The 17,392-nt window shown below is 36.2% G+C and overlaps 1 protein-coding gene across 1 annotated transcript in view; it reads left to right on the top strand.

Moving 5' to 3' along the window:
* Positions 1-14,140, top strand: part of LOC108517891 (girdin-like) — a 29,586-nt gene extending 15,446 nt beyond the window's left edge. The window contains 9 exon segments of the mRNA XM_017855990.1: positions 202-335; positions 1,344-1,544; positions 2,139-2,210; positions 3,511-3,591; positions 6,814-6,836; positions 6,838-7,074; positions 7,278-7,737; positions 11,876-11,975; positions 12,491-14,140. Of these exon segments, the coding sequence (XP_017711479.1) occupies positions 202-335; positions 1,344-1,544; positions 2,139-2,210; positions 3,511-3,591; positions 6,814-6,836; positions 6,838-7,074; positions 7,278-7,737; positions 11,876-11,940 (1,273 nt within the window). The 3' untranslated portion in view covers positions 11,941-11,975; positions 12,491-14,140.
* Positions 14,141-17,392: the final 3,252 nt, after the last annotated feature.

Here is a 17,392-nt window from a genome sequence, read left to right as displayed (position 1 = left end):
AAAAAAAAAAAAGTATATGTTCCTCATCATTGTCTTCAGTGCTTTTCCAAGTATTTTAAAATATCAGAGTACATATTTCATATTTCATTATCACTCAGCAGCATGAGAATAATAGCCTTCATATAGCATACATAGCTAAAACTCAAACATTCATTTCTGTCCTTAATTTCAACATTTAACTCCCATCTGTTCTTCTCCCTTTTTTCTTTCATTTCCCTGTTTCTGTTTTTCCTCATGCTCTGACATTAAAGTGGTTGCGCTGAAAAGACTGCCCTTTTTGAGGAACAGACCGAAGGATAAAGACAAAATGAAGGCCTGCTACCGTCGTTCCATGTGTAAGACTTTATGACAGTTCAGCTTCTTTCAAACAGACAGTTCAGACAGTTCTGACTACACTGGCTTTCATTACTAATTTTTCACTAACCTTTCTCTGGACTGTGCCAATTTCCTTATTTTGCAGAGGTCAGTCTTCCTCTAATATAAGGAGCTGGAAGAATTTTTTTTTCAAGTGGCACTGAATTTGCATTATGTATATGTCCACTTATACATATACATGCATATTTCTAGTCATACATGTAACTTACTCATAAATTTCCAGTGCTTTCTAAAAATTGGCAGAAAAAAACCCTTTATATGCCATAGAGATTTTTTTCCCAAAGAAGTTTACTTAAGGAGAATATAACAAAACTTTTAGTATTAGAAATTAATTTCCTTTAATGAACCAGATTAATTAAATAAATAAAATGGCCAAAAACCCTTGAAAATGCTTGTCATTCTTTAAATAATAATATTCTGGATTTTCTTTTTTATGTGGCATGGGTAATTACATAATCACATTAAGTGTCTGTCACTTTGGATATCATCTCTTTCAGGTTTTTATTGAATGGTATACTTATTGAGTCATAAAATGAGTAATTTCTTCAGTAACCTGCTCTGACCAAGGACTTTCATTTTCAATAGTGATGCTATATAAGAACTGCTCTTCATCTTACCTTTATCTATTCCATTTTTGTCACCACAAAACCACATTGTGAAGGCTGCTAATTAAAGTTTTAGCACATCGCTGCGCAATAGCATGGCAGTCGTACTTAGTAAAATTCCTTTCTCTGTCTTTTAAAGGGGGTGGAGGTGGGATAAAAGTATTTATTGAAATTTGTCAGCCTTTGGCCTACTCATTTTATTCAGCTGAATGCATGTCATAATTTAAATGAACATTTGGTTATAATTTTTTATGTCCATTTGCATTAATTCATAGACAAAAACCACAGTATTTATACTGCAAAATAGAAATACAAACAAATACATTAACCATGCTGATTCATTTGCTTTCATTTGCATCCCAGCCATGAATGACCTGGTGCAGTCCATGGTCCTAGCAGGACAGTGGACAGGTAGTACTGAGAATTTGGAGGTTCCTGATGATATTTCAATGGGTAAAAGGAGAAAAGAATTGGGAGCTATGGCCTTCTCTACTACAGCCATCAACTTTTCAACTGTCAACTCTTCTGCAGGCTTCAGATCCAAGCAGTTGGTTAATAATAAAGGTATAGGCCGTCTGCTATTTGCACTGTGGTGTCACTGTTGGCAACAAGAATTTTAATTTGACTTTTCCCTGTGTACTTTTTAAAAAGCAACAACCTGAAATAATTATCAAAACATGATTTGTATTGGATTTAGAGGAACTTTCAAATCATTTAAAAAATTTAAAACATTATACAAATAACTAAAATCTTTTCCAGGCCTCCTTTCATAATAAACAGCTAATGAATTCACAAGAAAAGGAGAAGTAAACCAGGTAAAGAGTGATAAAAGAAGGCAATGCTAGTTTTCTAAAAACTAAAAGCACTACAACTTCCAACAGAACTACCTAGAACCACCCAGGCTCTTGTTTTGCTTTGCAGGGTCAGAGGGGAGATCGTTTCATTGCTTTTGGTGTTTTCCCTAAGCAAGTCAACTCTCATTAGAGTTGCCATTTTTCTTATTCCTAGTTCCAGTTTCTGGTTGAGTCTATGAAATACGTTAAGTCAAGCTGTATTATACATGATTGAAAAACAATTTCCATATTCTGTGTAAATAAAATTTTATAATGGTTTTTTATTGCAAAAATATCTTTATATCCATTTTGCTATTTTATGTAGATACTACGTCCTTTGAAGACATAAGTCCACAAGGTGTTAGTGATGATTCTAGTACGGGATCAAGAGTTCATGGTAAGATAATGAACTTTATTTAGAGAGTACACATTAAATACAGAATGGGAATGCTAGGACTCTTGCACTTAATAGGTGAATGTGGCATTGCCAGCAAGCATGTTTTCTCTATCCTGCATCTCTTAGTTACCTCTACCATTTCTTCAAACCTAATACTCCCTTCTGCCTCTTTTAAGATAATTGCTTCATCTAAATATTCTCTATTTTAGCCAAGGTCATTTATAAAGTATGCCTGCACAGTCTTCAAAGGTAATTTTGTTACCATTTTTGTATAAGGTTAAAGTTATAAGAGTTGTATTTTGCCGTTGGTTTAAAATGCCAATTTAAAATACTAGTTTAAAATATTAAAAATATTTGTTTTAAAGGATAAACTTTAAGAAACCAATTTTTGGGCCAGGGACAGTGGCTCATGCCTGTAATCCCAGCACTTTGGGAGGCGGAGGCATGCAGATCACCTGAGGTCAGGAGTTCGAGACCAGCCTGGCCCAACATGGAGAAACCCCATCTGTACTACAAATACAAAAATTAGTTGGGTGTGGTGGCAGGCACCTGTAATCCCAGCTACTTGGGAGGCTGAGGCAGGAGAATCGCTTGAACCCAGGAGGCAGAGGTTGCAGTGAGCCAAGATTGTGCCATTACACTCCAGCCTGGGTGACAGAGCGAGACTCTGACTCAAAAAGAAGCCAATTTTTGGGCAATGTTGAGTATTTCAGATTTTTCCATTTCTGTCTGGAAAATCCCAGCCTCCCAAGTAGCTGGGATTACAAACTATTAGCAATAAGTGGATAACATGTTAAAGGAATTTTAACGTAAGCAGGGTTTTAAGAGTTAGCATAGGGCAGTGTTAACTATACAGTTCTTTCCCTTGTTACAGATAGGAATACAGGACATTAACTGTATAGATGCTTGTATTCCTCCTCTTCTTGATATCTCTGCAATGTGCAGAGTTCCTTGTCTGATCTGTTGTAAGTGACCCAATCAGTAGCATTTTGGGGGATCTGGGGGGATATGTCATTCTATTCAACTAAAACACTCCTGGCATATCCATTTAGAACTCATTTTCAAATCTGAGTATGCACTTTATCCTCCTCTTTGAGTCTCAACTATTGTTTCAGAAGTGTCCTGTTCTAACATGTCTCAATGAACTATCTGGAAATTTGCTTTCTAATCTGTGGGCATGCTCATCTTGTGAAAGTATGCATGATTGCTTCCTCAAAGCATTCTGTAATCAGAATGTAAAAGCTCATCAGCATCATCAGCTAGAAGTTTTATCACACTGTCTCCTGGTTTTTTCATTTAGCTTCAAGACCAGCCAGCCTTGATAGTGGCAGAACATCCACTAGCAATAGCAATAATAATGCTTCACTACATGAAGTCAAAGGTATGCTGTAGGTAAATTTATTAATGCACTCCATCCATTTCCAGTATTTAAAGGTGGGAGATGGGATGAAGTTTCTGGGGTAAAGCATGAAATCCAAATCATCTATGTTTGGAACATAGTTGTTTGGAACATTTTATACTTTTCACATTGTAATACAAATGTATTTCAATGTATACAAATGTAAAAACAGGAGCAGTTATTTAGTTTCAGTTTTTCACCTTCACAGACAAAAGTCTTATGGTAATATTTATACTTCAAAATTATCTATAGGTCCTTATTTTACTGACATTTTTTCTTTGACGTGAAAATGATTGTCCTTCATTTTCTTATGATGCATGGACATTGAACTCACATTACTCATATTTTAGAAATATGTTTGACTTAATTTATCCACAAAATAAGGGGACGGATTTTGTGTTTAATTTGAGAAACAACTATTTGTGTGTGTGTGTGTGTGTGTATAAAACAAGAACTACATGAATGCATTTGGCTCATGTAAGGAATTATTTCAAGATTTGTTTTCTTAATGTTTAAATATGCATTCCAAGGTGAGGTATTTAAGTAATTGTCTGGAAACCTTGACTGATAACTTTTTCCTCAAAGATATTCTGTCTACTCAGATTCTGGAAGTTGTTTGTTTTGAGATGGAGTCTTACTGTGTCGCCTAGGCTGGAGTGCAGTGCTGTGATCTCAGCTCACTGTAACCTCCACCTCCCAGGTTCAAGTCATTCTCCTGTCGCAGCCTCCCAAGTAGCTGGAACTACAGGTGCCAACCACCACCACACCCAGCTAATTTTTTGTATTTTTAGTGGAGACAGGGTTTCACCATGCTGACAAGGCTGGTCTTGAACTCCTGACCTCAGGTGATCCACCTGCCTCGGCCTCCCAAAGCGCTGGGATTACAGGTGTGAGCCACCACGCCTGGCCTGGAAGGTTTTCTTTTTTCTTTTTTTTTTTTTTTTTTTTTTTGAGATGGGTTCTCGCTGTGTCACCCAGGCTTAGAGTGCAGTGGTACTATCTCAAATCACTGCAACTTCCACCTCCCAGACTCAAGCGATCCTACCACCTCAGCCTCCCGAGTCACTGGGACTACAGAGACCCATGCCACCATGCCCAGCTAGTTTTTTTGTATTTTTGTTAGAGACAGGGTTTCTAACATGTTGCCCAGGCTTGTCTCGAACTCCTGAGCTCAAGTGAGTCACCTCATCCAGCCTCTGAATTATTTAACCAACATATCATAGTTATTCTCTGTACTCCAGAATTGTCAGGTTACAAAGAATGCATTTGTTTTGTTCCTTTTTGTATTATAAAATTATTTTGTCTCAGTTGTAATTTTATTTTATCAATTAATGCTATGACATTAGTACAGTGATCTGAAATACCTAATTTTGAGGTGGGATTTTAAAAAAATTTTTATCATGTTTTTCAGATTTCTTTGTTCCTTCCCCACTCCCACTACTTCATTTGACTAGCCTTAAAAGAAATAAATTATTTAATTAAAATGTTTTACATCCAGTAGAAAAATGTAGTCTGAAAATATGATTTTTTTTCTGATTTGAAAATTTAAGAAACTCTTACTTTTGTAAAATGTTACATAAGTTGAGCCAAATTCTTTCGTGGCCCACTTTACTCTCTGTGACTGGGAAACCATGGAAAGTTGCATTTTCTGTTTTGATGTACAGTTTGTTAGTGATCAAAACAAATCAGTACTCTTAAGGAACACCAAGATTTGAGGGAGTTGTATTCTAGAACTAGCTAATTTGCATTTTATATAGTTGCTAATGTCAACTGAGTCTTTTAAGGTTATATAGGCACCATATCAACAGTGGACAGCAAGATGATCAAGACTTTTAAAAAAGAATAAAGCACTACATATTTGATTTTATACTTTTACTGAAATGTTGTAAGTAATTGCTTCATGTCTTTATTTAACTTTTCTTATATGTATGCTATTTAAATTTTTTTAAATGTTTAAAGTTACTCATGTAGGATGAACAGAGAAGCCTTCAAGTAGTAATGAGGACTTCTTAGATAAGCAAAGAATTAAAATAGAATTTTCTGCATTTAGAACAGTTTTTGGTCTTAACATACTGAAATAATATAAAATTCACCTAATGAGCCAGGTATGGTGGCTCACGCCTGTATTCCCAGCACTTTGGGAGGCCGAGGTGGGAAGATCACTTGAGGTCAGGAGTTAGAGACCAACTGGCCAACATGATGAAACCCCGTCTCTACTAAAATACAAAAATTAGCCTGGCATGGTGGCGCATGCCTGTAATCCCAGCCACTTGGGAGGCAAAGGCAAGAAAATCACTTGAACCCAGGAGGCCGAGGTTGTAGTGAGCTGTGATCGTGCCACTGCATTCCAGCATGGGCAACAGAGCGAGATCCCATCTCAAAAAAAAAAAAAAATGTGTGTGTGTGCACGCACGTGTGTGTGTGTGTGTGTGTGTGTGTGTGTGTGTGTGTATATATATATTTCATCTAATCATGTTCTTATCCTAAATTGTGAGGCATTTTATTTTATTTACTTTATTTATTTATTTTTGAGACAGTCTCAGGCCAGAGTGCACTGGTGCGATCTCTGTTCACTGCAACCTCCGCCTTCCAGGATCAAGCGATTCTCCTGCCTCAGCCTCCTGGGTAGCTGGGACTACAGGCGTGTACCACCACGCCTGGCTAACTTTTTGTATTTTTAGTAGAGGCGGGGTTTCACCATATTGGCCAGGCTGGTCTCTAACTCCTGACCTCGTGATTCGCCTGCTTCAGCCTCCCAAAGTGCTGGGATTACAGGCATGAGCTACTGCGCCTGGCCTGTGAGGCATTTTATAACTATTTGAACCTAACTTTTAAAAAAAATGTATTATTCATTTATTTATTTATTCATTCATTTACTCATCAAATGTATTGAATGCTTTGTATGAGGCTCTGTTTAGGCTCTGAGTGTGGTAGTAAAAGCAAATCTTTGCCCTTGTGGAGTTTACAAATAGTTGTCCAGTTTTGACAAAAGTAAGGAAGCAGGCTATGGGCAGACAAATCTGTTACACTGATAAAAGATGGACATTGTTTACTAAGGATTTCTAAATAATAGCTGAAAGTAAATATTTGGCTGTTCATCATAATTAGGACACAGTCAACAAATGTTATTAGCTCCATAAATATTAATCCCAATTCCTATTATTAGAAATCTCAACCACCCCCATTTACTCCAAAGCAGGTGAGCAGTTAATAACCAAAGCAGGCCAGCAAAGCCACAGCAGTGGAGAATTTAGCCTGCTTCATGACCATGAGGCTTGGTCCAGCAGTGGTAGCAGTCCAATCCAGTACTTGAAAAGACAGACCAGATCAAGTCCAGTGCTCCAACACAAAATATCTGAAACACTGGAGAGTCGACATCACAAAATCAAAACTGGTTCCCCTGGAAGTGAAGTTGTTACTCTACAACAGTTTTTGGAAGAAAGCAATAAGCTTACCTCAATACAGGTTAGTTTTATCTATGATGACCTTAATTTAGATGAACACCACAAGTTAAATTTCTATAATTGAACGTCAGAGCTTTTTTTTTTTTTTTAAGTTAAGGAGTATTCAGAGATACCCACAATTTTATATTGCACAGTCTGCTAAATCAGGAAAGTAAAAACATGGTACTATATTCACTAATCTGCTTTGAATTTTTTTTAAAACAGATAAAGTCCTCAAGTCAAGAAAATCTTTTAGATGAAGTAATGAAAAGTCTGTCTGTTTCTTCTGACTTTTTGGGAAAAGACAAACCAGTTAGCTGTGGTCTGGCCAGGTCAGTAAGTGGAAAAACCCCAGGGGACTTCTATGATAGATGGACAACTAAGCCTGAGTTTTTGAGACCTGGTCCTCGAAAAACTGAAGATACCTACTTCATTAGTTCTGCAGGAAAACCTACACCAGGCACTCAAGGAAAGATAAAATTAGTAAAAGAATCTTCTCTGTCACGACAATCAAAAGATAGTAACCCTTATGCCACTTTACCTCGTGCAAGCAGCGTGATCTCAACTGCTGAAGGAACTACAAGAAGGACAAGCATCCATGATTTTTTGACCAAGGACAGTAGACTGCCTATATCAGTTGATTCATCACCAGCTGCTGCTGACAGCAACACCACTGCAGCATCTAGTGAGTACCATTTACACCAGTGGTCCTCTCATATACTTGACAGCCCAACACATACTATAGGTTCTTGTGCCCAAAATGATTTAGCTATAGACATGCCTGGAGTCTCTATAATGTGCGGGGGCCGAAATTTCAAGAACAGACAGGTTCACATTTCTAACCAAACTTTTGCCACCTATTAAGGATGCCTTTAGGTGATGCATTTCGGAATGGTTGGCAAAAGATAGCATGGGGCCATACTGGCCCATTCCATCATTCAAGCCATTTCTTTATCCTGGAATACAGGGATTAGTTAGTAACATAAGTGGTTACGTCCTTAGGCCAGTCACCGAATTAACTGGACCAGGCCTTTGCCTTTTTTGGATAAACTGCACAGGAAAGAACATGAACAGTTTTCTGATCATCAGAACCCTAGTAACAGTAACCTACAGTTTTCTGTAAACAGTAACCTACAGTTTTCTGTAAAACTCCTGACCTCGTGATTCTGCATCTTGTCACTCCTGCATGCCTCTGTCCTGATGACACAGAAGCTGCATTGTTGGTTTCTGAGGATAATCAAACTGTTTGGTATGAATATGGTTGTATATGATCAAAACTGCACAATATAATATATTGATGTTATTTGATATGCACTGCTTCTCTAATATTATTTGAAAAGTTGCTGTTAACAAAATATTTGGCAAGGTTTATATTTTTTATTTAAAATTGTTGCACAGTGTTCAGCTGTACATGATGGCATGTGTATTAATGTGAATGTGTAACCACACCAAAGTCTGCATGAAATATTAATTGCTTTGTCTGTTTGCTGCATGCCTTTAAAAACCTTAACCATACATGCTCCTCCTTCACATTTTTTGTTGCCTGATACGATTGTTACTTTGATATCCAGAAGCATGTTAAAACAGTTGCATGGTGTCTTACCAAGAAGACATTTCCAAGTCATATTTGCTTTGTTGCTTCTGGAAAAAAAAAGTTCATTTTCTCCCTCCCTTCCTCCTCTTCCCACCCATCACTTGCTCTCCTCTCACTCCCTTTTTTCTTCCAGAATGTGTACTTTATATTGTACATGTACAATATTGGGAGGGAAAATGTAAAAAGATGTTTTCTTTTGTCATTTAATTAGGCCATCTGTCCTGTTTTAAAGAAAGAGTTAATAATTCAATACTTTATATAACAAATAGTAACTAATACCCATATTTATAAAACACTTTTCAGATTTAAAAGATTGTTAATACTTATAAACTTAGTGTTATTCTTAGAAAACCCCATCAAATTTAAATGTGATTTACACAGTGACTAGGAACATTTGTATTTATCGTTTCTTCTCTGCACTTTTCATCATCTGATAAATACAAGAGCTCAAGTAACTGTCTTTTTTTCAAGATGGCTTCTATACTTGAAATCAGTTAATACAATCGTTTTTCTAGTTCTTTTTTTCATATAGAGTCAAAGAGAAATAAACCAAATCATACTCATTGTGTTGGAAATCTGTATTTTACTTCTAATCAAAAGGGTAGCAAGTTTACAAAGTGGTAAAAATTGTTACTTCTATAATTAATCTATTATTAAATTACACATGTATGTCCTTAAAACAATTTATAAAAATGAATAATCGCACTAAAATGTAAAATTAGAACTTGTAACCACTTAAACAAGTATGTTTCTAGTAGAACAAATTTTAGAACTAAGAATGAATACAAACTCTTTAGCTTAAAAAAAAAAGAGAAAATATTTGTTAACTTTGACTCCAGTGCAAAGAAGTTTTATTTTTGTGTTCACAGCACTTTTAAAGCAAATTAGCTAAATTTGAATCTCTAACTCCCAGAGTGGCTAAAAACAAAAAAAAACCCATAACCCTGATCCGTTTACTTCCAGAGGAATACATGTTAGCATTCTCTCTGGAATGTTTTTTGCCATTTGGATTTAGCCTGTATATTACTGATAATGACTCAGCCTGGCACCTGGAAGGAACGCCTTGAAATGTGAGCATGTGGGGATGAAATTATATTATACTTGTTGTTATTGTATTAAGTTGTTATTAACTGGACCAAAGAAAAAATATGTAGAGAATATTTGCCTAATGAAATTTGTCTCCTTTATAATCATACTTTTTTTCTGATAGCTATTACAAAAAAAAAAAAAATGGTTCTGGTGCAGGTAATCAAATGAACACAATCAAAGAATTCTCGTATTTTAGTACCACCTAATATCCTTTTTGCATCCTTCTATTTGATTTTCAGTTACCTCCCGGTCAGTCTAACATTTCAAATGTATTTGGCGCTAATATTTTCCCTTTTGCTTTTTCATAAGCCAGTAATAAAACTTAATGGTAAACAAGCTGAAATTAAATGGGGGCAATATATGACACAAATGTTATAATTAGTGTTATTTCTTTTCCACACTGAGTCAAAGATTACTTCACAGCTATTTCAACTTTTTAGATATCATAATTCTGACCATAACACTTTAAAATATGTTTATTAATTAAAATTCATTGAAAATCACATGCTATGATATTAAAATTATGTGATTATTTTACAAAATTAGACCTATAGGAAAGAACTATTTACTACCCAAATAGCTATATGTATATATGCAGCATGTTTAAAAAAAAAAAAAAATACACTGTGCATGTAAGAGAAATATGTATCATGTCCATGTGTCCTGAGGACTGTTGGAAAATACAATCTAGACTTCAGAAATCATCACCTGCTGTGGCGTCATAAAATTTCCCCAAAACAACACTAGTTCTTTTTTTTTTTTAAGATGGAATCTCACTCTGTTGCCTAGGCTGGAGTACAGTGGCATGATATCAGCTCACCGAAACCTCTGCCTCCTGGGTTCAGGCGATTCTCCTGCCTCCGCCTCCTGAGCAACTGGGATTACAGGAGCATGCCACGACGCCTGGCAAATTTTTGTATTTTTAGCAGAGATGGAGTTTCACCATGTTGGCCAGGCTAATCTCCAGCTCCTGACCAGCTTCCCAAAGTCCTGGGATTACAGGCGTGAGCCCCGCGATTGCACAACACTAGTTCTTATCTATGTTTTATCATAACATTTGGAATCAAATTTTTAGTGGTGGAAATACCTTAGAAATCATATGGAACCAATGTGTCCCAAACATTTAAGAAAAACAACACTTTCTGTAAGTGAAATCTTACATGGATTCCCCAAATTTTAAAAAACTAATTTCATTTAAAGTGAAAGTGAAGCAACTCTGACTCAATTGAGCAGTTGCACTTATTTTCTCTAAGACACCTCCAGTTCTCCAAAGGATTATTTGTAAAACTATTCGAAGATTCAGTATCCTAATTTTATTAATGATGAAGCTGGATAGCTTTCAGTATTCCTGGCCTACCTTTCTAGAAATTTTAAACATATTCTTATGCACTGCATCCTGTTTGACCAAAGCAATTTTAGCTATAACCAATGTAAGGAGGAACATTATTTGCCTATAAAATATGCATCAAGCCCTGGTTTTCGTAGTAAATAATACAAATATTTCATTCCAGATGGTTTTGCTACTACATGCAAGATTATGTTTAAAACTATAGGTGACCATTTAGGAAATAAACATAGTAAGGCTATCTGGCACTAAGAGGGGGGAAAATGTAATTGTTATAGTTTTTTAAAAAATTATAGCGTTCCTAGGAATATTACTTACAGCTTTAAAATATAAAAATCGCCAGGCGCGGTGGCTCAAGCCTGTAATCCCAGCACTTTGGGAGGCCGAGACGGGCGGATCACGAGGTCAGGAGATCGAGACCATCCTGGCTAACACAGTGAAACCCTGTCTCTACTAAAAAATACAAAAAACTAGCCGGGCGAGGTGGCGGCGCCTGTAGTCCCAGCTACTCGGGAGACTGAGGCAGGAGAATGGCGTAAACCCTGCAGGCAGAGCTTGCAGTGAGCTGAGATCCGGCCACTGCACTCCAACCTGGACGACAGAGCAAGACTCTGTCTCAAAAAAAATAAAATATAAAAATCAATCTTTAAGTATTGAGATGCCTATGCAATTAGTAATTTTCCCAGTTACAGATTCCTTCTCCTTGCCCTACTCAGTGAAAGTGCATTTCTTATCTTCTGAATTGTATTTTGTTTCATCTTTGACTAAATAATATGAAATGCTTTTCTCCTGCAGATGTGGACAAAGTACAAGAAAGCAGAAATTCAAAAAGCAGGTCTAGGGAGCAACAAAGCTCCTAATTCTGTTACCCACTACATGACATGTGGGCCAAGTGGTGAGTTTCCTGCTTAAAATGTAAATGAGATTAGTCTCATTTATACAAACTAACCAAATTAAGTGTGAAACAAGAGCACATTGCATTAACAGATGTAAATATTGCTTGCTTGACTCATTGACTTTCTGTTCTACTTACTAGTGAAGCAAGATTAGTTGGCTGCCATAGGTTTTTACTTGTCAGCGCAAGGAACAAGTTTTTTTGTTTTTAAGTTTTTTTCTCACTTTAAATTTAATTTTACTAGTGAATTATGTTCTAGGAATTACTTTTTTAGTTTGAAGCCTTTTGTGGTAGGAATACAACTTCCCCACAGTTTTCTTGAAAATTAATGAGAATAAACTAAATGCCTATTCTATGATGAGCCACTCAAAAATTATCTCTGATTTTCTGTCATTCTCATTCTTATAGAAATATCTGGTGCATGCTGTTCTTATAGTGGCTGCTCTGCATTTTGTATCTCTCTTCACGCTTTTCTTGTATTTTCTTTCTTCTTTCTGCCTTCCAACTAAATACAGAGAGAAAAGTGTCCTTCAGTTTCTCAGTATGAAGCCTTTATTTCTGAAGTAACAAGACACCTAGCAACTATAGGAATCATGTTTTACAATCTTTAAGGAGACTTTTAACAGTCCTTCGTGAATAGAGCAGGCAAGAAATACACACCTTCATGCCTTGAATCAAGGAGCACTACTGGATTCAACTGCCAAAATTCTTTAAAGGTTTTAGGACTTACTATACCTTGTACTGTTAAGATCTACTGAAAAAAGGACGTTCTCTCGCTAAGGACCAAGTGTTTTAAGGTGAAGTGTTTAAAGAAGTACTCCAAGAACAATCTGCTTTTTTCATCATTTGTTTTATGAATTTATCCATGTTTGCTTAATGCTTCTGCTAAGTGTTAGCCAAAATCTAGCCATTTATATTTAGTTGTGTAAACCTAAATTAAATGCTGTAGTATTTTGCGGAATGTACTATATAGCAATATACAGAGAAAGTTGTTTTGGCATGTCAGAGCCTTATTTGGTTAGCAGACTGCATGTGTTGGTACTTTTTTTTTCTTAAAGCCAATTATTTTGATGCAAAAGAAATTCAGTTTATAAGATAAATCTGAAAAATCCATAATGAAATAGGAGTTATAAAAAATTTATAGTGATATTAATCTTTACATATTTCCCATTAAGCAACACTAAGCATACATGCGTTAATCCACGGTAAAGAGTGTTTTTCTGAAACTTTTTTTAGTAAGATGGTTTTCCAGCAAATGGCATTCCCAAGATAAAGCTGTTGTGCTTTAACTCATTTCTTTTCTTTGGTATTGGGTTATGTATGTGTGTGTATTTTTTTAACTTGAGAGCTGACTGTTGCTTAAGAAGTTTTCTAATGGCAAAAAGAATGTAAATAACTTACTATGATCTGCATTTTGCCAGAAACTCATTTATAATTAAGGCTATCATTTATTAATGACTTTTTTTCTCCTTTATAATATTACATTAAAGTTGATAATTGTTATTGGTACTTTTGAAATATTTGTATGCATTTGTTACCTTTAAACATTTGGAAGAAGCACAAAAAAATAGATTTAGTTAACCCAGGAAACATCAATTTTTTTAGTAGTTCCAATTTTATATCACAGTTTTATTTTCTTATGAAATCAAAAAATGCATTGATACTCATTAATGCAAATTCATTATTTAACATCAATATCAGAGTAATCTTCAAGGTCTGAAATGAGAAAGATACTGACTTTTTAAAATTTTAACAGTGTACTTCTTAGGCTTTCATTACCAGCTCTAAAGAACTTTTTGGAATAATTCCATATTCCGTAGTGTGTGGTTTATGAGTTGTGGGTTTCATCACTAACCCAGTAACCATGAGAAAAGTCTCTCTCCCTCTGTCTCTCTTTCTCTCTCTCTTTCGTAGGCCAGTAGCAATGTTGTGTTCACAGTTTGCTTTCCAAAAGACCATGAATAAAAAAGAGAGCATGTTTCAATTGAAATGGAACTTAAGAGAACTTGAACTTACTTACATACTTCAATGCCACTTATAACTTAGGTTTTACCACCAAATGCTGTTAACATTAAATCATTTTGAAACTCTTGGATGAAAGGTGCTATGTAAATGTAAATACAAAGGATTCTTACTAACATACAAATAATGCACAACAGAAATATTTAAAACCTATTCTGTAGTCTTTGAAACATCTCTCTCTGTCATAACTCCCTGGATTCAAGTAGCACATTGGTAATAGGTGTCAGAGCAGTCTAGAGACACTTGCATGTCAAAAAATGTACATTCATTTTTAGGTGGATAAAAGTAAACATAGAAATTATGTTATGGCTAAATACAGTAAGTGGGTAACTTAGATTTATATTAGCTAGCATCTAATTTGCACAACTAGAACATATCCCAGAACAATTACTGAAAAGCTGAAATTTAATGAGTGGTGAGGTAGCCCAATGAGGGCGAATGACATCACAGCTTGACCTCTCCAGAACACTAATATCTTAAAATAGAGAATATGCTGCGTTAAGTGCATTAGTGCTTCAAGCAGAAAATGCTGAAAAACAGCCTGTAAAGTACTGAATCTGAGTAGGCTGACCCTGAGAAGGGACAGTTAAAGAGACAACCAAGGGAACACATTGAGACTACAAAAATATGAATAATCTCAATTATATTCATCACACTTTTTTCATACCATTTCAAGAAAGGACTAGATAAGAGTAACCACATGAATATTTTACTTTCTCCAGTATACCTTGAGAAGCAAACTTTGTAGGAAGCCACTCTTCTCCCTTAAACTTCTGCCAAACAATAATAAAGTCAACTGGAAACTAATTGGAGCCGTTTTAACTGGGGCCTGACATGCTTTAAATTATCTGGCTCTATTCTAAATCAACACCTAAACCCCCAAGGAAACTGCAGAATCAATATACAGGGTAATAGCTTTGGTTCAGAGCTCCAATAGTGTGCTTCAGATCTGTCCATGTGGAAACGCTTTTGTCCAAATTTTTTAATTGGTGGTTACCAAAGAGTTCACAAAACAGGTTTTTTTTGTTTTTGTTTTTTTGAGACGGAGTCTCGCTCTGTCGCCCAGGCTGGAGTGCAGTGGCCGGATCTCAGCTCACTGCAAGCTCCGCCTCCCGGGTTTACGCCATTCTCCTGCCTCAGCCTCCCGAGTAGCTGGGACTACAGGCGGCCGCCACCTCGCCCGGCTAGTTTTTTGTATTTTTTAGTAGAGACGGGGTTTCACCGTGTTAGCCAGGATGGTCTCGATCTCCTGACCTCGTGATCCGCCCGTCTCGGCCTCCCAAAGTGCTGGGATTACAGGCTTGAGCCACCGCGCCCGGCCTCACAAAACAGGTTTGTATGTAGCACCTTTCATGCAAGGCATGCTAAAAGCCTATTTTAAAATCACTGTGCATATTATAGAATTGTAGCCACCTCCCAATGAAGTACTACAGCCTGTGCTGTCTTAATGGTTTGTGTCAGGAAATGAAAAAGATACTGTACCAAATCTGGAATTACAATGGGGAGTAATAATGTATGCTAAATGACTTTTGTATTTTAAGTTACTTTTTGTGAGTGGTGAATTTTGTGTTTTCTTTTCAGCTATACTTAGTCCTGAGATGTATTTTTTCTTTAAGTCTTGAATGAATACAAAAGGAGCCCATTTTATAATATAAACCTTGATGTACATGTTGAGATATCTGGACAATGAAAATGCCTTAAAAGGAATGCATATGGATAAAGTTGCACTTATAACACCCTTCAACAAAATCTGATTTTAAATTGTCTTTTCTTTTCTATTAAGGGTTTTCTTTTCAGTGTCTACCATTGTACTTATAACTGTTATTAAATACCAAATCAAATAATATAAAAGCTGTAACATTTCCTTTAAAACTAATGCTAATAAGGGATTTAGAATTGAATGGCAAAATGTTTATTACTTGGCAATACCTGATGTCAGTCACAGGCATCCAACTCATGACAAGAGATACCACTGTTTGTTTTTTAAAAAACATTTTTCATTTTGGTACTCCTTCAAAAATTAAGTTGGACTAACATTCACATATCCAACTAATATAAAAGAAATAAAACCAAGAGGTGATTTTTGTAACAAATGGTTAGTAATCATTTAAAAATGATATCATTTTAGCCAAGTGTTATTTTATTTCTTTCCGTTTTCCCTAGAGAACTATTGTCAGACATAACCGATGACCTTGTTTAGTTGATTCTGTCATAACATTTTATGATAAGTGTTAGGGGTTTGGAAAGAGCGTCTGTCAGTTTTGTCAGTCCCAAAATAGGTTTAAATGTGATCTAATAGATTGCACAAATGAATCTCTCATTTTCACTTAGACTTTAGGAGACAAAGCAACTGGCTTCATCCTTGGGCAAGTCAGTTTTTCTGGGCCTGTTTTAACCATAAAGTGGAGAGGGCAATTAGACCAAACACCTAAGGTACTTAATTTATGTGTATTCATTAGTACCTTCATTTCATATGCAGAGCAACCTAAAACAGCTACTTTGTGTTAGAGATAGAATACAGAGTATGTAAAAACTAAGAGGAACCTTAGAATAAAGTCCTTACTTTTATTTTGCCTTTTAGTAACACAACTTGGTACAGATTAAGTACAATATTTCTACCAGATGGAAACTACTTTTTGAGTGATCAAACTTAGGAAAATGTGGTTCTTTTAAGAATATCCCATTTCAGAAAAACAAACAAACAAAAGATCATCCCATTTGCTTGTACTAGAAGGAAATACTAGAATTTTCATGACCAGGAAGAACAGGAATAGCCTACATCAGATCCTCTCTCCACTAATGAAGGATTTTGTTTACATTTAAGTGAGATTTTTAAAATGTCAACTTTTCTGTTTTAGAGCTAGCTTTTATATAACAGAGGACTCCAGATTTTCCTGAAATTTTATATTGTCTCAGATGCCATAACTGAAAGGGAATGAGTAGGCCTGGCATGGTGGCTCATGCCTGTAACCCCAGCACTTTGGGAGGCCGACGCAGGCAGAACATGTGGTCAAGAGATCGAGACCATCCTGGCCAACATGGTGAAACCCCGTCTGTACTAAAAGTACAAAAATTAGCTGGGTGTGGTGGCGCACACCTGTAGTCCCAGCTACTCAGGAGGCTAAGGCAGGAGAATCGCTTGAACCTGGGAGGCGGAGGTTGCAGTGAACTGAGATCACACCATTGCACTCCAGCCTGGCAACAGAGCAAGACTCTGTACAAAAACAAAAAAACTGAAAGGGGACGAGCAAAACTTTAGTATAGCCTGGAGGACAGAAGAAACTTGGACACGTATGTTCACATTTCTTTCAGTTCTCCTGTCTTAGCGTCCCAAGTAGCTGGGATCACAGGGATGCGCCACCACGCCTGGCTAATTGTATGTTCACATTTCTAAC

Source organism: Rhinopithecus bieti, unplaced genomic scaffold (assembly GCF_001698545.2).
Source record: "Rhinopithecus bieti isolate Rb0 unplaced genomic scaffold, ASM169854v2 scaffold_43208, whole genome shotgun sequence".
NCBI classification, from domain to species: domain Eukaryota; kingdom Metazoa; phylum Chordata; class Mammalia; order Primates; family Cercopithecidae; genus Rhinopithecus; species Rhinopithecus bieti.
Note: the sequence above shows the minus strand (reverse complement) of the source record. Positions and strands in the feature narration are given on the sequence as shown.